Source organism: Staurois parvus, unplaced genomic scaffold, assembly GCF_062004578.1.
Source record: "Staurois parvus isolate SC_StPar_1 unplaced genomic scaffold, SC_StPar_1.0 ptg001855l, whole genome shotgun sequence".
NCBI classification, from domain to species: Eukaryota; Metazoa; Chordata; class Amphibia; order Anura; family Ranidae; genus Staurois; species Staurois parvus.
In genome coordinates this window covers 1,689-28,043 of record NW_028319651.1, presented here as the reverse complement: position 1 = coordinate 28,043, position 26,355 = coordinate 1,689, and the positions used below count along the sequence as shown (strand labels likewise).

Here is a 26,355-nt window from a genome sequence, read left to right as displayed (position 1 = left end):
AGACGGGGAGGGGGAAGCGGTCAGTCACTTGCCTACTCACGCTCCTCCGCCGTTGCTTGGCGACGGGCCGCCGGGACTATTTCTCTGAGGGCTGAGAGGTTTCCCATGGCAACCAATCAGCGAGGAGAGGGAGGGACGGAAAGAACGTGGAGCGATAGTTAATTGGTTGTTGTGGACAGCGCAGGATGGCCGCTGAGTAGTGGGGCTGTTGCTAATGGCAACCAAGCAGCCGTGAGGGAGAAAGAAAGGTGGAAGCTGATTGGTTGTTATGGGCAGCCCTGACTGGCCACTCAGGAGCGAGGATCTTACTCTTGGCAACCAATGAGCTGTGTGGGAGAAAAAAGGGCGAAAGCTAATTGGTTGTTATGGGCAGCCCCGACTGGCCACTCAGGAGTGAGGCTGTTACTCTTGGCAACCAATGAGCTGTGTGGGAGAAAAAAGGGCGAAAGCTAATTGGTTGTTATGGGCAGCCCCGACTGGCCACTCAGGAGCGAGGATGTTACTCTTGGCAACCAATGAGCTGTGTGGGAGAAAGAAGGGTGACCAATTAGCGGTGTGTGTAGGGGGGGTCATTAGGGTTGACACCAGTCCTTTATAAATTGGCTCTGATCTGCGGTGTGAGAGGGTGGGATTGTGTCCCAGGTAAAGGTTGCTATGGGCAACACAGGACTGGAAAGGGGAGCCGTCGCCCATGGCAACCCATCTGTAGTGACTGTTAAAGTTCAATACCTTTTTTGTTTATTCAAAACTCCGCTGGTTGGAATGTTGTCCACGTTCAGCGGCTTTCAACTGAAAACCCGATTCCATGGCAGTGACCAGTCACAGCGATCTGCCAACCACGGCTCCATTCCTTCCACACTGGGAGCGATCAGACAAGGAAAAGGGCAGTTTTTGCACAGCATCCCAGCTTTTTTTTGGAATTGGTTGTATATCTCTCAACCAATGAGGAGGGAGAGACCCAGGAGAGCCTCTGCTCTCATGCACATTGCTGGTCCTGGAACTATAGGCAATAAGGGGGGCGGGGGGGAGTTCTCTGCACAGAATGCATGAAAGTATAAAAGCTCCAGGCTTCAAAGAAAACGATTCAGCCGCTGCGGTCATTTTACACATTTTTATGGAGGGGGGGGGGAATTCCCCTAATGCGTTTTTACCTTAGGCCAGGGGTAGGCAACCTGCGGCTCTCTAGCTGTTGTGGAACTACATTACCCACGAGGCATTGCAAAGATTACTAAACTGACAGTTAAAGCTATGACTTGCAGAGGCATGATGGAACTTGTAGTCCTGCGGCTCTCAGGTTGCCTACCCCTGAAGGATCGCATCTGTGCGGGTGGTGCCGCTGCAGATCCGCACGAAAATCCGTGCAGCCGCACCACCCACACAGAGAAATGCGGACCTGCGGGCGGGAGCCATTAGTTCTCATGGCACGCCGCCCGCACTGGGAGACGCAACCGTACTCGGAACCTCAGCTGCATTTTCCAAAGAAGTGCAGGGACTTCTTCCCTGCGTGTCCCGGGACATGGGAGCCCATTCAAATGAATGGGCTCTTGTGCCCGTGCAAAACGCGGCCCGCACGGCCGCATAGATGTGAACCGGGGGTGAGGCATGAGGGGTCCAAACCATTTAATCTTCACTAAAAGCTGGAGATCCGCTTTAATAAATTGGAACTAAACCCTTCTACAGCCCAGGAAACGGCCATCTTCCGCTTGTCACAGTGGCGCACATGTGATCAGTTATGACACCCGCCCTTTGATGGTTCGGTTGAGAGCACAAGCAACTGTGACCGTTATTTATAGCAAGTCTTGAATGGAACCATTTTAACCACTTCCTGACCGGACACTTTTACCCCCTTCCTGTCCAGGGCAATTTTCAGCTTTCAGCGCTATCACACTTTGAATGACAATTGCGCGGTCATGCAATACTGTACCCATATCAATTTACCATTTTTTTGAGACAGATAAAGCTTTATTTTGGTGGTATTTATTCACCGCTGGGATTTTTATTTGTTTTACTATGTAAATGAAAAAGTCAAAAAATTTTGAAAAAAAGTGTTTTTTTAATAAAATTTTGCAAATAAATAATATTTCATCATAAATCTTGGCCAAAATTTATTCCGTTATTTTTTTAGTAAAAAAAAAACACAAATTAGTTTATAACCAAAAATTATAATTTTTAAACATTTTTTGTTACATTTTTATTTAATTTTTTTATATTATTATTTTTTATTTTTACATACTGTCACCCTAGCAGTACAGTGTCACCATGGTGACACTGTACTACTTGTGGGGGGTGATGAAGATTTTTATTTTTTTTTTACACTGATTGCTTTTACACCCATATAGGATGTAAGAGCAATCATTTCTCTTTCTCTCTGTCTGCATTCTTGCAGTCATTGAGAAGTACAGAGTGAGCTGTGATTGGTCACAGCTTGTCACATGGTACAAGGCTGTTGTGAATAGCCTTCTACCATGTGACCTCTGTGAACATTCACAGATTTCACACGTAGTAAGCAATGATGTCACAAGTGACATCTTGCTTACTACTTTGCATGTGATCACTGATTGGCCAATCAGTGATCACATTATCGGGACCTCGTACAGAGGTCCCGTCCGACGATCGGTGTTTCACTGTGTCCGGAGGACACAGCGGGCACCGGATCGCGGTGCTGCGTGCTCCCAGGGAGCGCGCACAGCTAGAAAAGGTGGGTGCCGTTTATGAACGGCAACCCGCCCCTGGACTGCCACCGCCCTGCCGTTTATAAACAGCAGGCGGACAGCAAGTGGTTAAAGGGGTGGGCTTATTTCCATAACTCACACTGATGCGGTGTGGAATTTGCAGCGTTTTCTGTGCGAATTCCGCACCGCATAAGAATCGCACGCCGTTCATGACAACCTTTGCGGGTGTGTATGTTAACAACACTCTGCAAAATGCGGTGCGATGTGCAGAATCGGATCCCATAGGTGTGAATACCCGTGCGATCCGATTCTAGTGCGGACCAAAAAAAGGGTCCTGTACATTTTTGGTGCGAGTCCGGTGTGATCCGAGCCATACAAAATGTACGGCTCCGATCGCACCGCACACAAATCGCATGTGATTGGCGCAGGAATGAGGTGCGGCTCCCGTGCGAAGCACACGCGATATACCGCACTGCATATATGTGAACCCGGGCTGAAACGTATCTTTGTTCCAATGGACTCTTCTCTCTTCGGCATCTTCTGCTGTGTGCTAGTCATCGCCCAGCTTCGATGAGAACGCAGGATGACGTCACTCCTGCGCACGCATGGAAGCCAGGTATCCCGGCACACAGAGTCCAGGCCAGCAGAGCTGCAGATCAGCTTACATATCAGAGAAGACAACAGGCAGGCAGGCAGGTAGGTGCATCTTATTGCAGAAGCAACATTGCATGTCCCTTGTGTAGGCATGTGCGATTCGTTTCGTAGCCAATTAAAAAATGTAGGCTAAAATTTTCATTATTCAAAAATATCCAAATTTATGATTTACAACAGTAACGAATTTAAACGAGTCCATAATAACAGGAAGAAAAACAAACATTTTGTCCAAAAATTCAAAAATATAAACATATTGCCGATTTCTTTCAAAAACTGTGTATTAGAGTTAGAAATAAAGACGTCTTCCAAAATTCGAAAAGAAAATAAAAAGCATAGAATAGGAAAAAAAAAAAAAATGAGAATAGATTTGCATAGAATAAAATAGAAAGAATATAGCAGTCTTCCAAATTTCGAAAAGAATAAAATGGAACGGAATAGAAAATAAAATGGAAAAGAATAGAATAAAATGAACAGGATAAAACCAGCTATTCTTCAATTCATTTGGATCAATTTGAATACTTCGAATCTATTGGAAGAATTTGAATCTGGTTGAAAACAAAAATGAAGCAAACGAATTTCATTACAAATTCAAGACAACAAAAATTAGTAACTTAACAAAAATCGATCAGAAATTCATTTTTTTTTGTTCTGCACGTCTTCTCTTCTGTAATAAGAAGCCCACCTGTTTGTGACAGCAGAACTTTACTTCCGCTTTAAGATGCATCTGAACTGCATGCTAAGCAGGTCCAAACTCAGTCTTGTTTGCCATTCACAACGCATGCATTTGGATATGGTGCATTTGCGAAAAGGAAAAGGAAAAAGAAGAAAAAAAGAAAGAAAAAAAGAAGTAGTAGACTGTCTTGAGCACTAAGCATTCTTACAAAACAAATTAAAAAATTTTTTAAAAAATTTAAAAATAGTTATTTTCAGTCCAATAAGATTTAAATGTTGCAGGCATGTGGCTAAAATGAAGACCTATCCTTGTGTTAAAAAAAAAATAAATAAATAAAAAGTGCTTTTAATTATTTTTGATGGTATCTGGTGTGGACAAGTAAGGTTATTTCCCCTCTTCTGCAGTAGGTGGCGATGTGTATCCTTTGTTCTGTCATTTCCCCTCTTCTGCAGTAGGGGGCGATGTGTATCCTATGTTCTGTCATTTCCCCTCTTCTGCAGTAGGGGGCGATGTGTATCCTTGTTCTGTCATTTCCCCTCTTCTGCAGTAGGGGGCGATGTGTATCCTATGTTCTGTTATTTCCCCTCTTCTGCAGTAGGGGGCGATGTGTATCCTATGTTGTTATTTCCCCTCTTCTGCAGTAGGGGGCGATGTGTATCCTATGTTGTTATTTCCCCTCTTCTGCAGTAGGGGGCGATGTGTACCCTATGTTGTTATTTCCCCTCTTCTGCAGTAGGTGGCGATGTGTACCCTATGTTGTTATTTCCCTTCTTCTGCAGTAGGGGGCGATGTGTACCCTATGTTGTTATTTCCCCTCTTCTGCAGTAGGGGGCGATGTGTACCCTATGTTGTTATTTCCCCTCTTCTGCAGTAGGTGGCGATGTGTATCCTATGTTGTTATTTCCCCTCTTCTACAGTAGGGGGCGATGTGTATCCTATGTTCTGTTATTTCCCCTCTTCTGCAGTAGGGGGCGATGTGTATCCTATGTTCTGTTATTTCCCTTCTTCTGCAGTAGGGGGCGATGTGTACCCTATGTTGTTATTTCCCCTCTTCTGCAGTAGGGGGCGATGTGTACCCTATGTTGTTATTTCCCCTCTTCTGCAGTAGGTGGCGATGTGTATCCTATGTTGTTATTTCCCCTCTTCTACAGTAGGGGGCGATGTGTATCCTATGTTCTGTTATTTCCCCTCTTCTGCAGTAGGGGGCGATGTGTATCCTATGTTCTGTTATTTCTCCTCTTCTGCAGTAGGTGGCGATGTGTATCTTTTGTTCTGTCATTTCCCCTCTTCTGCAGTAGGGGGCAATATGTATCCTATGTTGTTATTTCCCCTCTTCTGCAGTAGGGGGCGATGTGTATTCTTGTTCTGTTATTTCCCCTCTTCTGCAGTAGGTGGCGATGTGTATCCTTGTTCTGTCATTTCCCCTCTTCTGCAGTAGGGGGCGATGTGTATCTTTTTTCTGTCATTTCCCCTCTTCTGCAGTAGGGGGCGATGTGTATCCTATGTTCTGTTATTTCCCCTCTTCTGCAGTAGGGGGCGATGTGTACCCTTGTTCTGTCATTTCCCCTCTTCTGCAGTAGGTGGCGATGTGTACCCTTGTTCTGTTATTTCCCCTCTTCTGCAGTAGAGGGCGATGTGTATCCTATGTTGTTATTTCCCCTCTTCTGCAGTAGGGGGCGATGTGTATTCTTGTTCTGTTATTTCCCCTCTTCTGCAGTAGGTGGCGATGTGTATCCTTGTTCTGTTATTTCCCCTCTTCTGCAGTAGGTGGCGATGTGTATCCTTGTTCTGTTATTTCCCCTCTTCTGCAGTAGGGGGCGATGTGTACCCTTGTTCTGTTATTTCCCCTTTTCTGCAGTAGGTGGCGATGTGTATCCTTGTTCTGTCATTTCCCCTCTTCTGCAGTAGGGGGCGATGTGTACCCTATGTTGTTATTTCCCCTCTTCTGCAGTAGGGGGCGATGTGTATCCTATGTTGTTATTTCCCCTCTTCTGCAGTAGGGGGCGATGTGTACCCTTTGTTCTGTCATTTCCCCTCTTCTGCAGTAGGTGGCGATGTGTATCTTTTGTTCTGTTATTTCCCCTCTACTGCAGTAGGTGGCGATGTGTATCCTATGTTCTGTTATTTCCCCTCTTCTGCAGTAGGGGGCGATGTGTATCTTTTGTTCTGTTATTTCCCCTCTACTGCAGTAGGTGGCGATGTGTATCCTTGTTCTGTTATTTCCCCTCTTCTGCAGTAGGGGGCGATGTGTATCCTTGTTCTGTCATTTCCCCTCTTCTGCAGTAGGTGGCGATGTGTATCCTTGTTCTGTCATTTCCCCTCTTCTGCAGTAGGGGGCGATGTGTATCCTTGTTCTGTTATTTCCCCTCTTCTGCAGTAGGGGGCGATGTGTACCCTAAGTTCTGTCATTTCCCCTCTTCTGCAGTAGGTGGCGATGTGTATCCTTGTTCTGTCATTTCCCCTCTTCTGCAGTAGGTGGCGATGTGTATCCTATGTTCTGTTATTTCCCCTCTTCTGCAGTAGGGGGCGATGTGTAACCTATGTTCTGTCATTTCCCCTCTTCTGCAGTAGGGGGCGATGTGTATCCATGTTCTGTTATTTCCCCTCTTCTGCAGTAGGTGGCGATGTGTATCCTATGTTGTTATTTCCCCTCTTCTGCAGTAGGTGATGATGTGTATCCTTGTTCTGTCATTTCCCCTCTTCTGCAGTAGGTGGCGATGTGTATCCTATGTTCTGTCATTTCCCCTCTTCTGCAGTAGGTGGCGATGTGTATCCTTTGTTCTGTCATTTCCCCTCTTCTGCAGTAGGTGGCGATGTGTATCCTTGTTCTGTCATTTCCCCTCTTCTGCAGTAGGTGGTGATGTGTATCCTATGTTCTGTTATTTCCCCTCTTCTGCAGTAGGGGGCGATGTGTACCCTAAGTTCTGTCATTTCCTCTATTCTGCAGTAGGTGGCGATGTGTATCTATGTTCTGTTATTTCCCCTCTTCTGCAGTAGGTGGCGATGTGTATCTATGTTCTGTTATTTCCCCTCTTCTGCAGTAGGTGGCGATGTGTATCCTATGTTCTGTTATTTCTCCTCTTCTGCAGTAGGTGGCGATGTGTATCTTTTGTTCTGTCATTTCCCCTCTTCTGCAGTAGGTGGCGATGTGTATCCTATGTTCTGTTATTTCTCCTCTTCTGCAGTAGGTGGCGATGTGTATCCTTTGTTCTGTCATTTCCCCTCTTCTGCAGTAGGTGGCGATGTGTATCCTTGTTCTGTCATTTCCCCTCTTCTGCAGTAGGTGGCGATGTGTATCCTTTGTTCTGTCATTTCCCCTCTTCTGCAGTAGGTGGCGATGTGTATCCTTGTTCTGTCATTTCCCCTCTTCTGCAGTAGGGGGCGATGTGTACCCTAAGTTCTGTCATTTCCCCTCTTCTGCAGTAGGTGGCGATGTGTATCCTATGTTCTGTCATTTCCCCTCTTCTGCAGTAGGTGGCGATGTGTATCCTTGTTCTGTTATTTCCCCTCTTCTGCAGTAGGTGGCGATGTGTATCCTTGTTCTGTTATTTCCCCTCTTCTGCAGTAGGTGGCGATGTGTATCCTTGTTCTGTTATTTCCCCTCTTCTGCAGTAGGGGGCGATGTGTATCCTATGTTCTGTTATTTCCCCTCTTCTGCAGTAGGTGGCGATGTGTACCCTAAGTTCTGTCATTTCCCCTCTTCTGCAGTAGGTGGCGATGTGTATCCTTGTTCTGTCATTTCCCCTCTTCTGCAGTAGGGGGCGATGTGTACCCTAAGTTCTGTCATTTCCCCTCTTCTGCAGTAGGTGGCGATGTGTATCCTTGTTCTGTCATTTCCCCTCTTCTGCAGTAGGTGGCGATGTGTATCCTTGTTCTGTCATTTCCCCTCTTCTGCAGTAGGTGGCGATGTGTATCTATGTTCTGTTATTTCCCCTCTTCTGCAGTAGGTGGCGATGTGTATCTATGTTCTGTTATTTCCCCTCTTCTGCAGTAGGTGGCGATGTGTATCTATGTTCTGTTATTTCCCCTCTTCTGCAGTAGGGGGCGATGTGTATCCTTTGTTCTGTTATTTCCCCTCTTCTGCAGTAGGTGGCGATGTGTATCCTTGTTCTGTTATTTCCCCTCTTCTGCAGTAGGTGGCGATGTGTATCCTTTGTTCTGTTATTTCCCCTCTTCTGCAGTAGGTGGCGATGTGTATCCTATGTTCTGTCATTTCCCCTCTTCTGCAGTAGGTGGCGATGTGTATCCTATGTTCTGTTATTTCTCCTCTTCTGCAGTAGGTGGCGATGTGTATCTTTTGTTCTGTCATTTCCCCTCTTCTGCAGTAGGTGGCGATGTGTATCCTATGTTCTGTTATTTCTCCTCTTCTGCAGTAGGTGGCGATGTGTATCCTTGTTCTGTCATTTCCCCTCTTCTGCAGTAGGTGGCGATGTGTATCCTTTGTTCTGTCATTTCCCCTCTTCTGCAGTAGGTGGCGATGTGTATCCTTGTTCTGTCATTTCCCCTCTTCTGCAGTAGGTGGCGATGTGTATCCTTTGTTCTGTCATTTCCCCTCTTCTGCAGTAGGTGGCGATGTGTATCCTTGTTCTGTTATTTCCCCTCTTCTGCAGTAGGGGGCGATGTGTACCCTTGTTCTGTTATTTCCCCTTTTCTGCAGTAGGTGGCGATGTGTATCCTTGTTCTGTCATTTCCCCTCTTCTGCAGTAGGGGGCGATGTGTACCCTATGTTGTTATTTCCCCTCTTCTGCAGTAGGGGGCGATGTGTATCCTATGTTCTGTCATTTCCCCTCTTCTGCAGTAGGTGGCGATGTGTATCCTTTGTTCTGTCATTTCCCCTCTTCTGCAGTAGGTGGCGATGTGTATCCTTGTTCTGTTATTTCCCCTCTTCTGCAAGTAGGGGGCGATGTGTATCCTATGTTCTGTTATTTCCCCTCTTCTGCAGTAGGTGGCGATGTGTATCCTTTGTTCTGTCATTTCCCCTCTTCTGCAGTAGGTGGCGATGTGTATCCTTGTTCTGTTATTTCCCCTCTTCTGCAGTAGGGGGCGATGTGTACCCTTGTTCTGTTATTTCCCCTTTTCTGCAGTAGGTGGCGATGTGTATCCTTGTTCTGTCATTTCCCCTCTTCTGCAGTAGGGGGCGATGTGTACCCTATGTTGTTATTTCCCCTCTTCTGCAGTAGGTGGCGATGTGTATCCTATGTTCTGTCATTTCCCCTCTTCTGCAGTAGGTGGCGATGTGTATCCTTTGTTCTGTCATTTCCCCTCTTCTGCAGTAGGTGGCGATGTGTATCCTTGTTCTGTTATTTCCCCTCTTCTGCAGTAGGTGGCGATGTGTATCCTTGTTCTGTTATTTCCCCTCTTCTGCAGTAGGGGGCGATGTGTATCCTATGTTCTGTTATTTCCCCTCTTCTGCAGTAGGTGGCGATGTGTATCCTTTGTTCTGTCATTTCCCCTCTTCTGCAGTAGGTGGCGATGTGTATCCTATGTTCTGTCATTTCCCCTCTTCTGCAGTAGGGGGCGATGTGTATCCTATGTTCTGTTATTTCCCCTCTTCTGCAGTAGGTGGCGATGTGTATCCTTGTTCTGTTATTTCCCCTCTTCTGCAGTAGGTGGCGATGTGTATCCTTGTTTTGTCATTTCCCCTCTTCTGCAGTAGGTGGCGATGTGCACCCTTGTTTTGTCATTTCCCCTCTTCTGCAGTAGGGGGCGATGTGCACCCTTGTTTTGTCATGCTACTAGGATAAACCACATCCATACCTAGAGGAAATTCTCATGAGAAGGGCGGAAAGCTGGATTTCACCAAAGATTTGTCAGAATTTTATAGGACAACACCCAAGATAAGAACAGTTTGGTACATTGCAGGACTGAGGCCGTGCTGCTCGCTCCTGCTGTCCCAGCTACAGGTCAGTATTTGCCATTAAAAAAAGGATAAAATAAAAAATAAATAAAACATATTGGATGGAGTGAAGAGGGATTAGAACCCCTGTCAGGATTTATTGCTGTCTGTGTCCCCATTAGGGAGATTCACCCCATTTGTCCTGTTTAACATTATCACTGAAAGTGAAAAGAAATCGTAAAATTTTGGAAACCGGAATATATTCCAATGGGAACAACGAAAATAGGGATTCCCTTTCACTTCCTGCAAAACTGGAGAGTGCAAATTCTGGTGCAGTCGTGCATGGTAACCAACAGGGGTGGACTGACAACTCATGGGGCCCTTGTGTCCTTGCCCATACCCAAAAAAGCCTATGAAAAAGTCAATTTAAAAAAAAAAAAAAAAAAAGGTACCAGGGGCACCTCATGGGGCCCCCTACTGACCCCGGGCCCTCGGGAAGTGCACTAGTGCTTGAATGGTCAGTCTGCCCCTGGTAACAGCTTCTGCAATTGAGCTTTATAACAAAAAAAAAACCACACAAACACAAACCACATACCTACCTGGAAGCCGATTGGCTCCCATGCACAGCTGCACCAGATTTTGCACTCTCCGGATTTAGTAAATCAACCCAACGCACAGCAAAAATCTGACAGGGGTTGGAGAATCACCCTCTTTGTTCTTTTTACCATTGTCAACAAAAATTAAAGAAAATCCCATATGTTGGGTTGTCACAGTTCTCATTTACAGCATGCCTTGACTTTTTTTTTTGGGGGGGGGGGGGGGGGGCAGTTAAATTGATGGGTTTAGCTTCATTTTAAACCATAGAAACACTGTACTACTCTAGATAAATGTTAGCTGTGATTGGTCACAGTGATCACATGGTACAGACAGGGCCAATCACACAGATCAATACAATAGTACACAATGAATGGCATGAATGAGCGCCATCCATTGTGTACAAATTATAATAGACGAGGGTAAGCGAGCGCTAAAAGTCTAAAAGCTGCTAAACACCAAAAAGGTACCAAAAAAACCTCTAAGATAAACAATAAATATCAGGGCGTAGCGCTACAATAACCACATAAAATGATGCGAGATGAGTGAGCAGAGTCCATAAATCATAAATAGCAAAGCACAATAAATAAAGTGACTCAGTGATATTGTATGAAACGTGTCATTCTTGTCAAGGCCATTTGTACATATACACCTTAACTATAGCAAGTTATTATATGGGTGACCACAGCGATAAGGTGTTTGCACACCAGTAGTCACCATGTAGTGACATAGTTTATCACTTCATTGATTGATGTGCAAAGTGCCAGAAAAGCTAATCCAAATATAGTCCAGAGATGAGGTGCGTGGGAGATCGTGATGATCTTCAAGATCCAGTAATCTGATCCGATAAGATGGTGATATACCTCTGGTTATAAAGACTGCGCACTCACCAGATACGCAATCGCTCTGCCCATTTAGAGATATCAGTCTCAGAGAACTGGGAGGTCCCTTTAAGGTCTGGTCAGGTCTGGTATCCCTCACTATCCGACATCCACTGCCAGTGATGGTACAGCCGCTCTGTGGATGGCTACAGCTCCCGAGAAGCCCCAAAAAGGAGGAGGCCAATAGCGTGATATCGTTTATATAAAGAGGGTATTTATTCCAGTCAAAACAAATCTCACTGATCAGCTGCAGTTTCCAAAGATGGCCGCCGGGACTCACGTGGTGCCGGCGGTGTGACATCCTAGCGCTGTAGCTCCTCCCCGACGCGTTTCGTGCAATAGCACGTATTCATATGGGGTGTGCACACCAGTAGTCACCATGTAGTGACATAGTTTATCACTTCATTGATTGATGTGCAAAGTGCCAGAAAAGCTAATCCAAATATAGTCCAGAGATGAGGTGCGTGGGAGATCGTGATGATCTTCAAGATCCAGTAATCTGATCCGATAAGATGGTGATATACCTCAGGTTATAAAGACTGCGCACTCACCAGATACGCAATCGCTCTGCGCATTTAGAGATATCAGTCTCAGAGAACTGGGAGGTCCCTTTAAGGTCTGGTATCCCTCACTATCCGACATCCACTGCCAGTGATGGTACAGCCGCTCTGTGGATGGTTACAGCTCCCGAGAAGCCCCAAAAAGGAGGAGGCCAATAGCGTGATATCGTTTATATAAAGAGGGTATTTATTCCAGTCAAAACAAATCTCACTGATCAGCTGCAGTTTCCAAAGATGGCCGCCGGGACTCACGTGGTGCCGGCGGTGTGACATCCTAGCGCTGTAGCTCCTCCCCGACGCGTTTCGTGCAATAGCACGTATTCATAGGGGGTGTGCACACCAGTAGTCACCATGTAGTGACATAGTTTATCACTTCATTGATGTGCAAACACCTTATCACTGTGGTCACCCATATAATAACTTGCTATAGTTAACCCCTTGATGCCGCCACCTCCCGGCCCTTTAAGAGATTCTGACGCCGGGAGGCGGGGCGGTGGGGGCGTGGTTTAGGAATCATGCGACTGCCGTGATGATGCGTCACGGCGGTCACATGATCGGGAAAGGTCCCGTTCGAAAGAGCGGAGCGGGACCTTTCCGCGAGTACTACACATGTGTGCTGGGAGCGCGCAGAGCGCGCGCTCTCAGCACATATGTATTTAGTTCCATGGACGCAAATGTGCGGCCGCTCGGCGTCTAGGCCCAGACGCTGGGCGGCCGCACATTTGGGTGCGGCCGGCGCAAAGGGGTTAAGGTGTATATGTGCAAATGGCCTTGACAAGAATGACACGTTTCATACAATATCACAAAGTCACTTTATTGTGTTTTGCCATTTATGATTTATCGACTCTGCTCATTCGATGTGGTTATTTTAGCTCTACGCCCGGCTATTTATCATTGTGTACAATTGCCATGTGGTCTGCTGTGATGTGGACAGCAGTTGACGAATCGTGCCACAGCGCAGTGTGTTACGGGGAGTATGTCATGTGACGTCCACCCAGAATGACAAGTGTCACACTCGGCCATCCTTTGACAATAGGCCGGTGGGAACTGGGTTGCACGCACGCACGCACGCACGCACGCACGCACGCACGCTGGTCAGCTTTCACATAGAAACCTTCTTCACACAGGATGCTAATAAAACACATTTGTTTATTCGGGTGAGGTTGGTGCAGAGCAGTGTAGTGGAGATTGGGTCACAATATACGACTTCTGAGACCCTCATACAGAAAGCCCCAACTGCGGTTGCTCGATTCGATTACGAAAGGGTTTGCACGTTGGGAACGACCAGACATGTGCTGGTAGGAGGGACGCAGAGGTGTGAATGATGGATTTCATTGGTCACTGCAGACCATAGACCGTGAAGAGGTCAAGGTTGAGCCAAAGCCTTCTCCAGAACACTCGGGTCCTTCACCGTGTATGGAAGCGTCACTCTCAGTCTATGATTCGACTCCATGGTTTCAACGATGGTGTCGTAGGCATTTTTGTTACCCGACCAGCAACGCCTCGCCACCTGGTAAAAAAAAAAAAAAAAAAAAATGAATAAAAAAAAAAACACCACACCTCTAAAATAAGCCTGTTCAAGAGCAATAAAATGTAGCAAATACACAACAAATTCAGTAGAGCAGGGATCTCCAAACTTTCTAAGCAAAGGGAAAGTTTACGGTCCTTCAGGCTTTAGTGGGGGCCAGACTGCAGCCAGTGGGAGTAGAAAATACCCCATCATCAGTGCCCCACCATGGGCGTCAGCCGGAGCAATAGCGCCCCATCATGGGCGTCAGCCGGAGCAATAGCGCCCCATCATGGGCGTCAGCCGGAGCAATAGCGCCCCATCATGGGCGTCAGCCGGAGCAATAGCGCCCCATCATGGGCGTCAGCCGGAGCAATAGCGCCTTATCATGGGCGTCAGCCGGAGCAATAGCGCCCCATCATGGGCGTCAGCCGGAGCAATAGCGCCCCATCATGGGCGTCAGCCGGAGCAATAGCGCCCCATCATGGGCGTCAGCCGGAGCAATAGCGCCCCATCATGGGCGTCAGCCGGAGCAATAGCGCCCCATCATGGGCGTCAGCCGGAGCAATAGCGCACCATCATGGGCGTCAGCCAGAGCAATAGCGCACCATCATGGGCGTCAGCCGGAGCAATAGCGCACCATCATGGGCGTCAGCCGGAGCAATAGCGCACCATCATGGGCGTCAGCCGGAACAATAGCGCCCCATCATGGGCGTCAGCCGGAGTAATAGCGCCCCATCATGGGCGTCAGCCGGAGCAATAGCGCACCATCATGGGCGTCAGCCGGAGCAATAGCGCACCATCATGGGCGTCAGCCGGAGCAATAGCGCACCATCATGGGCGTCAGCCGGAGCAATAGCGCACCATCATGGGCGTCAGCCGGAGCAATAGCGCACCATCATGGGCGTCAGCCGGAGCAATAGCGCACCATCATGGGCGTCAGCCGGAGCAATAGCGCACCATCATGGGCGTCAGCCGGAGCAATAGCGCACCATCATGGGCGTCAGCCGGAGCAATAGCGCACCATCATGGGCGTCAGCCGGAGCAATAGCGCACCATCATGGGCGTCAGCCGGAGCAATAGCGCCTTATCATGGGCGTCAGCCGGAGCAATAGCGCCTTATCATGGGCGTCAGCCGGAGCAATAGCGCACCATCATGGACGTCAGCCGGAGCAATAGCGCACCATCATGGACGTCAGCCGGAGCAATAGCGCACCATCATGGGCGTCAGCCGGAGCAATAGCGCACCATCATGGGCGTCAGCCGGAGCAATAGCGCACCATCATGGGCGTCAGCCGGAGCAATAGCGCCCCATCATGGGCGTCAGCCGGAGCAATAGCGCCTTATCATGGGCGTCAGCCGGAGCAATAGCGCCCCATCATGGGCGTCAGCCGGAGCAATAGCGCCCCATCATGGGCGTCAGCCGGAGCAATAGCGCCTTATCATGGGCGTCAGTCGGAGCAATAACGCCCCATCATGGACGTCAGTCGTAGTAATAGCGCCCCATCATGGACGTCAGTCGTAGTAATAGCGCCCCATCATGGACATCAGTCGGAGCAATAGCGCCCCATCATGGGTGTCAGTGGAAGGATTAATGCACCAAGGGCCAGATAAAAGGCAGGCAAAGGGCCGCATTTGGCCCCCAATATGGAGACCACTGCAGCAAAGGAACAAGGAGTTGGATACACGGAGTGAGATCACTGGGGCTGATCTAGTGGATATCAGTTGAGTCATACTTTGCGCACGATATGTGGCAAATGTTGGCTGCGTTCAGGGCTGCGCACCTGTATGGTGCTCTGTTTGGAAGCAATGGCTGTGTCCGGGCAGCTGCAGCATCCCAACATACATGAAGGAGACTGCCTGAACATGGATGCATGAAACACCGTGCTGGTGAAGACGGCCCCTTGAACGGGTGTGATTTCACTTGCTACATGCTTGTTCAAGTTGGCAGCTCAGAGACATCCAGGTATACAGTAATGATCGAAAGATAAAACATGTAAATCATAAATATACAAGAAAATGAAGGAAAAAAAAAAAAAAAGGGAAGGAAGGAAAAGAAAAAGAAAAGGGAAGGAAGGAAAAGAAATGAAGGAAAAAAGAAAAAAAAGGGAAGGAAGGAAGGAAAAAAAAAGAATGAAGGAAAAACCAAAGAAGGAAGAGGAAGGAAGGAAGAAAGAAAGAAGAAAAGAAAGGAAAAAAAAAAGCACCACACAGAACCTTACCCCATTGGACACATCCCAGCTCAGCATCATTTTGGCATTGTGCTCGGCCTCTGGGGATCCATCCAGCACCAGGCCAAAGCCTCCATTAATGACCTCACCCCTATAAAAAGAGAAAAAAAAAAACTTGGGATGATCCTACGAAGGAGTGGGAGTTTTGCTTCACTGGGACACAGTGTAGACCTCGGTCCTCTTTATTAACTCCATCTTGTTCTGCGGATTTCCACACTTACGAAGCAAGCCACAGAACTCTGCGTCTGTACTGGGCTCAAATCTAATATTATAAAAAAGGGATCCGACTTCACTTGCTGCATGCTTGTTCTAGGTGTCTCATTATTAGTGCCAGGGACAGCCAGGCAAGTAACAGTTTTTATATTTTTTTTATAAGTAGGTAAGCGTGAGCAACCTACAAGACATGAAGTAGAAGTATAGCCAAAAATCAGAAATACTGTATATGCTGCGGTCTGTCCATAGCATTACCATAGTCTCCACTGTAACAGCTTTTTTTTACCAGTTAATTCCTCCCCCCCCCCCGAGAGGGGTTACATACTGTATTTATAATATATCTATCATCTATCCATCATCCCTCTCCCCCCCTCCCTCTCCCATCTCTCTCTCTCTCTCTCTCTCTATCACATCTCTCTCTCTCTCTCTATCACATCTCTCTCTCTCTCTATCACATCTCTCTCTCTCTATCACATCTCTCTCTCTCTCTATCACCTCTCTCTCTATCACCTCTCTCTCTATCACCTCTCTCTCTATCACCTCTCTCTCTATCACCTCTCTCTCTATCACCTCTCTCTCTATCACATCTCTCACTATCACATCTCTCTCTATCACATCTCTCTCTATCACATCTCTCTCTATCACATCTCTCTCTATCACATCTCTCTCTATCACATCTCTCTCTATCACATCTCTCTCTATCACATCTCTCTCTCTCGGCTCTCTCTCGCCTCTCTCTCACTATCATATCTCCCTCTCTCTCTCTCTCTATCATATCTCCCTCTCTCTCTCTCTATCATATCTCCCTCTCTCTCTCTCTATCATATCTCCCTCTCTCTCTCTCTATCATATCTCCCTCTCTCTCTCTCTATCATATCTCCCTCTCTCTCTCTCTATCATATCTCCCTCTCTCTCTCTCTATCATATCTCCCTCTCTCTATCATATCTCCCTCTCTCTATCATATCTCCCTCTCTCTATCATATCTCCCTCTCTCTCTCTATCATATCTCCCTCTCTCTCTCTATCATATCTCCCTCTCTCTCTCTCTCTCTATCATATCTCCCTCTCTCTCTCTCTCTCTATCATATCTCCCTCTCTCTCTCTCTCTCTATCATATCTCCCTCTCTCTCTCTCTCTCTATCATATCTCCCCCCCTCTCTCTATCATATCTCCCCCCCTCTCTCTATCATATCTCCCCCCCTCTCTCTCTCTCTCATATCTCCCCCCCTCTCTCTCTCTCTCATATCTCCCCCCCTCTCTCTCTCTCTCATATCTCCCCCCCCCTCTCTCTCTCTCTCTCTCTCTCTCTCTCTATCATATCTCCCTCTCTCTCTCTCTCTCTCTCTATCATATCTCCCTCTCTCTCTCTCTATCATATCTCCCCCCCTCTCTCTCCCCCCCCTCTCTCTCTCAGATATCTATCTTCTTATCTATCTATCATCCATCCATCCATCCATCCATCAGAGCTATAGCACAGCACATACATGTGAGTAGGGCAGAACAATCTATTGGCCAATAGATGAAGCAGAGGATGATCATCATCAACTATGATCATGAGCTCCATCTAGTGGTCATAATTCAGTATTTTCCAGATTTATTCTGTATGAAGAACAACATTTGACCTGAAAAATAAAATAGCCCAACAACAGTTGCTTTCATTTGCACAGAATTAAGGTATGTGAAGTTTCACAGGATGAATAGCACTGCATATCTATCCATCTCACATACATACCCTTAAATGACCCCCCCAGTTAGATTAAGCGATTTTATAATGACTTCTACCATTCGGTTACAGAACAAACCATTTTTTCCCCCGTTTGAAATCCCCCCACTAGGCCCCACCCACTCACCAGCCAACTCCGCCTCCATTATGTAGGGCTACCCACGTAGCTCCATGGAAGGCATCTCCCACAAAGTTCTGTACAGCCATATCTACAAGACAGGAGAGGAATAGGTCATTAAATTAGCACAAAAAATACAGTTTAAAAAAAAAAATAAAGATTATATTTATACATACACATAAATATATACATACACACCCTTTTTTTTTTTTTTTTTTTTCCATTCTGTTGTTGAGCCACGAGATGGATCTGTAGGCTCCTTTTCACATTTTCCAGGCTATGTGTAAAGTTTGGTGGAGGGGGATTATGGTGTGGGGTTGATTTTCAGGGGGTGGGCTTGGCCCCCTAGTTCCAGTGAAGGGAACTCTTAAGGTGACATTTTGGACAATTTCATGCTCCCAACTTTGTGGGAAGAGTTTGGGGATGGCCCCTTCCTGTTCCAACATGACTGCCCCCCAGTGCACAAAGCAAGGTCCATAAAGACATGGAGGAGCCAGTTTGGGGTGGAGGAACCTGACTGTCCTGCACAGAGTCCTGACCTCAACCCCATAGAACACCTTTGGGATGAATTAGAGCGGAGACTGCGAGCCAGGCCTCCTCCCCCGACATCACTGCCTGACCTGACAAATGTGCTTCTGGAAGAATGGTCCAACCTTCCCATAGACACCCTCCTAAACCTTGTGGGGGGCCTTCCCAGAAGAGTTGAAGCTGTTATAGCTGCAAAGGGCGGGGCCAACTCAATATTGAACCCTACGGACTAAGAATGGGGGGCCATTAAAGTTCATGTGCGTGGAAAGGGCGGGGCCAACTCAATATTGAACCCTACGGACTAAGACTGGGGGGCCATTAAAGTTCATGTGTGTGGAAAGGGCGGGGCCAACTCAATATTGAACCCTACGGACTAAGACTGGGGGGCCATTAAAGGTCATGTGCGTGGAAAGGGCAGGGCCAACTCAATATTGAACCCTACGGACTAAGACTGGTGGGCCATTAAAGTTCATGTGCGTGGAAAGGGCGGAGCCAACTCAATATTGAACCCTACGGACTAAGACTGGGGGGCCATTAAAGGTCATGTGCGTGGAAAGGGCGGGGCCAACTCAATATTGAACCCTACGGACTAAGACGGGGGGGCCATTAAAGGTCATGTGCGTGGAAAGGGCGGGGCCAACTCAATATTGAACCCTACGGACTAAGACTGGGGGGCCATTAAAGGTCATGTGCGTGGAAAGGGCGGGGCCAACTCAATATTGAACCCTACGGACTAAGACTGGGGGGCCATTAAAGGTCATGTGCGTGGAAAGGGCGGGGCCAACTCAATATTGAACCCTACGGACTAAGACTGGGGGGCCATTAAAGGTCATGTGCGTGGAAAGGGCGGGGCCAACTCAATATTGAACCCTACGGACTAAGACGGGGGGGCCATTAAAGGTCATGTGTGTGGAAAGGGAGGGGCCAACTCAATATTGAACCCTACGGACTAAGACTGGGGGGCCATTAAAGGTAATGTGTGTGGAAAGGGCGGGGCCAACTCAATATTGAACCCTACGGACTAAGACTGGGGGGCCATTAAAGGTCATGTGCGTGGAAAGGGCGGGGCCAACTCAATATTGAACCCTACGGACTAAGACTGGGGGGCCATTAAAGGTCATGTGCGTGGAAAGGGCGGGGCCAACTCAATATTGAACCCTACAAACTAAGACGGGGGGGCCATTAAAGGTCATGTGCGTGGAAAGGGCGGGGCCAACTCAATATTGAACCCTACGGACTAAGACTGGGGGGCCATTAAAGGTCATGTGCGTGGAAAGGGCGGGGCCAACTCAATATTGAACCCTACGGACTAAGACGGGGGGGCCATTAAAGGTCATGTGTGTGGAAAGGGAGGGGCCAACTCAATATTGAACCCTACGGACTAAGACTGGGGGGCCATTAAAGGTAATGTGTGTGGAAAGGGCGGGGCCAACTCAATATTGAACCCTACGGACTAAGACTGGGGGCCATTAGAGTCCATGTGCGTGGAAAGGCCAATACTTTTGCCAATATACTGTATGTAAAATAAGGTTATAGAGGAAAAAAAAATAAAAAAATTTGACACAAAACCCTTTTTTCCCCCTCTTTCTCAGATAGATCTGAAGCTGCAGTTCTAACACTTAGAAAAAACTACAGTTTTGTTTCCTGCAGGGGTTTAAGGAGGGGGGGGGGGGGGTCATCTTACCTCTACAGAATAATGCCCGCATTTTTTATTTCCCCAACAGCAGCCACTCCTTTCCTCATCATACCCTTTCAGTTCAGTAAACATCACAGCATCCGGTCTCAGATCTTCTTTCAAGAGCATTATAGGAAAGAACACATCTCCAACATCCCTTTAGATATGCATATTTTTCCCTGCTGGGCACTAGATGCTACAGACTTTAGTTGTCAGGGCCTGGAGCTGAACCCAGGACCCCTGCTGTGTCTGACAACAACTCTTCTTCCCGAGATGCTGGACAACTTCTTGCCCAATTTCTTAAGACAACTTTGCCTTAGGTCTTCTGTCTCGTAAACCTTTAACTCTTTGCTCCTCCCATGAATCTTCTGATGCAAGCCATGTCTCTGCACTTCCCGTTTGGCAGATTATTGTTCTTTCTCCAGCCAATTGCTCATTCTCGTCACTACTGCTGCCATCTGTATCTTTGCTACCACTAATTACCATCCTTTGGCTTGTTCCCCATTTACGTTCTGCTTGATCTCAACCTGCTACCACTTGTTACCGACCTGCGGCTTGTGTACGGCCTACGTTTCTGCTTGATCCCTACCTGCTATATCTGATACTGGACCCCGGCCTGCCCACCTCCTGGTGGAGCGATCCTGTGCACCGTGACCTGGTACCAACATGCAGCAAAACCCATCTTCACCTTCAGGAGCTATTATGAACAACAGTTCAGGCTTAGAGCCCGCACCTCAGGGAGCCGTGTCATCTTCCAGGTTGACCTCCATGTTCACCAATCCAGCTGGTCGGTGGGAACCCCTCTACTGCTATAGCTACTTGTCTCTGAGCCTGGCCTCTGACCATGGCTGGATCTAGGGGGGTGCTGGGGTGGGCTGCACCCCCCAGATTTCTGTTGTGCACCCCCTGGGCTGATGGCCGAGTACCATACCCCGTTCCCACACCCAGGGCCGGCCCGGGACGTGATGCACAGCCTCTGGTGCAGTGCTGTGCTGTCAGTGGAGCGCTCCTCCATACACACAGGATCGCTGGCTCGGACTGCACAGTTTAATTGCCTGCACACATTTCCTTCTGCCGGGACTTGGAGGAGGCAGGGTGCAGGTAAACTGTGTGCAGTCCGGACTAACGATCCCGGGTGTGTGAAAATAAATGAGTAACGACAATCTGCAACTGGAAGGGATAATTGCTAGGAGGGGGACTGGAGGGGAATATGTGCAAGGATGGGGAGGGGGGGGGGGGGACAGACACGTTCAAGAATGGGGAGGGGGGGGGAAACGGACAGACACGTGCAAGGATGGGGAGGGGGGGGGGGAAACGAACAGACACGTGCAAGGAATGGGGAGGGGGGGGGGAAAACGGACAGACACGTGCAAGGATGGGGAGGGGGGGAACGGACAGACACGTGCAAGGATGGGGAGGGGGGGGGGAACGGACAGACACGTGCAAGGAGGGGGGGGGGGGAAACGGACAGACACGTGCAAGGATGGGGAGGGGGGATGTGCGCAAAGAGGAAGGATGGGGAGGGGGGATGTGCGCAAAGAGGGAAGGATGGGGAGGGGGGATGTGCGCAAGGAGGAAGGATGGGGAGGGGGGATGTGCGCAAGGAGGAAGGATGGGGAGGGGGGATGTGCGCAAGGAGGAAGGATGGTGGAGGGGGGATGTGCGCAAGGAGGAAGGATGGGGAGGGGGATGTGCGCAAGGAGGAAGGATGGGGAGGGGGGATGTGCGCAAGGAGGAAGGATGGGGAGGGGGGATGTGCGCAAGGAGGAAGGATGGGGAGGGGGGATGTGCGCAAGGAGGAAGGATGGGGAGGGGGGATGTGCGCAAGGAGGAAGGATGGGGAGGGGGGATGTGCGCAAGGAGGAAGGATGGGGAGGGGGGATGTGCGCAAGGAGGAAGGATGGGGAGGGGGGATGTGCGCAAGGAGGAAGGATGGGGAGGGGGGATGTGCGCAAGGAGGAAGGATGGGGAGGGGGGATGTGCGCAAGGAGGAAGGATTGGAGGGGGGATGTGCGCAAGGAGGAAGGATTGGAGGGGGGATGTGCGCAAGGAGGAAGGATTGGAGGGGGGATGTGCGCAAGGAGGAAGGATTCGGGGGGATGTGCGCAAGGAGGAAGGATTCGGGGGGATATGTGCAAGGCCAGCTACATACTGTGCAGATGGATGCTGTGTCTGTAAGAGAATCTACTCTCAGCTATGTGCTGTGTGGGATGGAGGAGCTCTGAGTACCCAGGCTGTTTGCACTGTGGGGAAGGTAGGAGGAGACCTGCTGAGTGCTCTGCCAGTATTGACCCTGTCCTCTTCTCTGCTGACCAATGTCTTATGCCCTACTGACTCCTGTCCTCTGCACTGCTGACCTGACAACCCATGTTCTCCACCCTGCTGACCCTGACACTCTGTTCGGCTGATACACGGCACACTGTCCTACAAATGACCTCTGTAGACTGCCCTATAAACTGCTGACCCCATCCTCTGCCCTGCTGCCCCTGCACACTGCCCTACTGACCTCAAATCCCTCCGAGATTTTTTACTGCACCCCTACAGACAGTCTAGATCTGGCCCAGACCATGACATAGTTATTACCTTTTGTATCACTTGACCCTCCCCTTTAGATTGTAAGCTCCAAGGAGCCGGGCCCTCGGATTCCTCCTGTTTTGAATTGTATTGTAACTGTACTGTCTGCCCTCACTTTGTAAAGCGCTGCACAAACTGTTGGCTCGATATAAAATTGTGAATAATAATAATAATAATAATAATCTGTGCAATTTGATCACTTTAAGGATGCATGTCTAAAGGGATGTTGGGAATGTGTTCTATCAAAATGCAGAAAAAAAAAAGGGAGGGGAATATTGATGATAGAGAAAGCCAATAGCTGTGAAAGGTGGGCAACCACAGTATGGATCAGGAGAAGAGGAAATTCATTTATTCATTTTTGATTGAAGTCATACAGGGAGGAAATGAAGGCAGATTGCAGCAGCTGAGGGCGATCATGTTGAGATGCAAGTTTGCAAAGAATTGAGTGTAAAGCCAGTTTCAACCTGTGTGTGTGTGGGGTGGGGGGAGACTGGGGTGGAGTCTAAAGGCATGCGTTCAGCATCATGATGTCTAAGCAGACCCTGACCAGTCCCATCGGGTCATAGATACCTGCACAGAAGGCGGAGCCATCATATATATTGGACGTTTCTCTGTATGGGCTATCTGTCCCACTCACATCATGGTGATCCCGACTGATAACCACTGGAGCCTGGGGAAGAAAGCAAAGTGATCAGCCATTCCACAAATTAAAAAAAAAAAACAAAAAAAACTAAAACACAAACGAAGAAAAAAAAAAAACACAAAAAAAAAAAACACACCACACAGCCCACATTTGTCAGGGTTGATGTGTGATGTCATCACTGGGTCTCTGTGCTTCTCCATGCAATGCAGGTAAATAATAGCTGGTGGGCAGGATTAGCAGGGAGCAGTATATCGCTTCCCGAAAGCATCACATTGGCCTTCATACTCCTCTCAACCAGGGGCCGACTGACCATTTTGAAACTCGGGCATTGCCTGAGGGCCCGGGGTCAGTAGGGGGCCCAATGAAATGCCCCTGGTACCTTTTTCGAGTTGGGCAAGGACACAGGGGCCCCATGATCCCCTATTGCCCGGGGGCCCCATGAGTTATCAGTCCACCCCTGCTCTCAAGAGCCCTCAGCCCTGATGAAAGTAGTGGGAGGAGTTATGCAAATTTCTAAATGCCTTGCTGGATGGTTGTCAGTCTAGAGGAGTGGGCGTTCCTAGGCAGGCTGTATTTGCGCACAGCTAATGCCCACATGAGATGCTGAGCCTCCATGATGTTCCTTGACCCCCATCCTGCATTACCTGGACCCGGCCAGTTGCTACAGCGTGATTTATGGCGACAGCAATGGCAATCCTCCCCTTCTGATCGGAATACAAAATTCGTGCTTGAGAGCCGACAACCTGAAGAAAAATAGAGGGAAGCGTATTGAGAGTCCTCTGAATTACGCTGGACTTATTCTCGAAGTGTCTTCCAGTGATCATATATCAGCTACAGATTTTAAAGCAGTATTGAAAATGAAAACCAAGAAAAAAAAAAGTTATATTACAAATTACCAATCAGATATGGTGGCTGCATTAGTTTTAGGCTTTTCCCGCCTCAGTTTTCACCTGGTGATCTGGTCAGTAACAGACCTCCTGTATTTGAGTGCCCTCGAGCACTGGGGGGCACCTTTGGACAGCAGCATTGTCAGTCTGGAGCAGAGTGTTAGATGTATTAGCAGATTTAGATACACTAACAAAATTAAAGCCAAACTCCGGCTCTCCCTTCAGTTACACAAGCAGTAACCACCTTTTTGTTCCTTTTGGGATAAAAAGGTTTTACATGAATAAAAAGCTGATTGTTGTAGGGATCTCTGCCAGTGGTAGATGGTTTGTAAATGAATAAAAGAAGAAAAAAAAACGTATTTAGTTACAAATGCAACAAAATTAAATAAGTAACTTAACCACTTGCCGACCGCGCATAGCCGAAAGACGGCTTCACCGCGGCCGGCCAGTTCTGAGTGGACGTCATATGACGTCCTCCCAGAACGCGTTCTCCTGCGCGCCCCAGGGGGCGCGCACCCGGCGATCTCCGTGATCGCTGTGTCCTACGGACACAGCTGATCACGTGATGTGGTGAAAGGCCGATCCCACCGGCCTTTTACCACGTGATCAGCTGTGTCCAATGACACGCTGATCACAGGAAAATGCAAGTGCCGGTTCTCGGCTGCACTTTCCTCACGCTGTCAGATCGTGAGGAAAGTACTGCCGAGAACCGGCAGTTGTCAGAGCGGGATCGGCACCGATCATCAGGGCACTGATGATCAGTGCCCTGATGATCGGTGCCCAGCAGTGACCCCCGCAAGTTCCGATCAGCAGTGCGCCCACTAGCCCGCCCACCCATTCCCAGCAGTGCCCCCACCTGTGCCCAGCAGTGCCCCCACCTGTGCCCAGCAGTGCCCCCACTGTGCCACTCTGCAGTGCCACCTACCTGTGCCCAGAAGTGCCACCTACATGTGCCCAGCAGTGCCACCCACCTGTGCCCACCCACCTGTGCCCACCAGTGCCACCCACCTGTGCCCACCCACCTGTGCCACCAACCAGTGCAGCCCAGCAGTGCTGCCAGTCAGTGCCCAGGGGTTGTGCCAGTCAGTGCCGCCAGTCAGTGCCCAGAAGTGATGCCAGTCAGTGCCGTCTATCAGTACCCATCATCAGTGTCACCTATCAGTGTCGCCTATCAGTGCTGCATATCAGTGCCGCCTATCCGTGACCCCTAATTAGTGCTGTCTATCAGTGCCGCCTATCCGTGCCACCTCATTAGTACTGCCTATCAGTGCCCTTTAGTGCTGCCTATCAGTGCCCATCAGTGCCGCCTATCAGTGCCCATCAGTGCCGCCTATCAGTGCCCATCAGTGCCGCCTATCAGTGCCCATCAGTGCCGCCTCATCAACGCAAATCAGTGAAGGAGAAAAAATACCTGTTTGAAAAATTTTATAAAAGAAACAAATAAACTTTTTTTTTTTTTTTCAAATTTTTTGCACTTTTTTTAATTTATAGCGCAAAAAATAAAGCGCCCAGTGGCGATTAATCACCACCAAAAGAAAGCTCTATTTGTGAGAAAAAATGATCAAAATTTCATAGGGTACAATGTTGCATGACCGCGCAATTGTCAATCAAAGTGCGGCAGCGCTGAAAGCTGAAAATTGGCCTGGTAAGGAAGGGGGTATAAGTGCCTGGTAGGCAGGTGGTTAAGAAATCGATTTGAAACTCTTTTTTTTTTTTCGTTCTGCACATGTCTAGTCACACCAAATATTGATTTGGATTTCTCTGCTGCTCATTTACTTTCCATTTGTTAATAAAAATGATGAAGACCTTTATTTCTGAAAGCGTTCTATATTTACAGCATTTTCTCACACCTGCCAAAAAAAAAAAAAATACACACACACTTTTACAGTGCTAACTTTTATTTTGTAATAGGAAAAAAAAAAAAGGAGATAAAAAGTACCAATTGATGTTTTCCAGCTTCCCGGATCCATCGAATATTGTCTCCGTATTGCCTCCGGACTGGATCGCTGACTGAGAAGAGAACACATCCTCATTATTTCCAGACATCAGAAATGACATCACAGATCTTCGTTCTACACCTACGAAGTCTGAAAGCCAATCTACCGGAAACCGATATCCGATTTCCTCAAGCTCAACCTCTCCAAAACGAGCTCCTCATCTTTCCCCCTGCCAACACCCCCCCCCATCCTATCCATCATCACCAACAACTCCACTATCACTCCCGCCCTGCAAGCCAAAGTCCTTGGCGTCATTCTTGACGCGAACCTCTCCCTCCAACCTCATGTCAAATCACTCACAAACACCTGCAGGCTCCATCTTCCCAACATTGCCAAGATACGCTCCTTCCTCACCCCAGACACCACCAAACTTCTAGTACACACTCCCT

General features: G+C 48.3%; 1 protein-coding gene across 1 annotated transcript; it reads right to left on the bottom strand.

The window, feature by feature from the left end:
* Positions 1-12,999: 12,999 nt before the first annotated feature.
* Positions 13,000-25,996, bottom strand: LOC149434018 (urocanate hydratase-like). Its single transcript, XM_089664211.1, has 6 exons — positions 25,909-25,996; positions 23,727-23,825; positions 23,010-23,109; positions 17,672-17,753; positions 15,600-15,699; positions 13,000-13,380 (listed from the first exon to the last, which is right to left on the bottom strand). The coding sequence occupies exons 4-6, from the start codon at positions 17,749-17,751 to the stop codon at positions 13,237-13,239; spliced, it is 324 nt and encodes a 107-aa protein (XP_089520337.1). The 5' UTR covers positions 17,752-17,753; positions 23,010-23,109; positions 23,727-23,825; positions 25,909-25,996; the 3' UTR covers positions 13,000-13,236.
* Positions 25,997-26,355: the final 359 nt, after the last annotated feature.

Bases quoted from the DNA above. Each gene is read 5' to 3' on its own strand.
- LOC149434018 (XM_089664211.1), bottom strand. From the start codon at position 17,751: ATGGCTGTACAGAACTTTGTGGGAGATGCCTTCCATGGAGCTACGTGG. The intron at 15,700-17,671 runs GTGAGTGGGTGG...CTCTTTTTATAG, and splicing joins AATGGAGGCGGAGTTGGCTG to GGGTGAGGTCATTAATGGAG. The intron at 13,381-15,599 runs GTAAGGTTCTGT...TTTTTTTACCAG, and splicing joins GCTGGGATGTGTCCAATGGG to GTGGCGAGGCGTTGCTGGTC.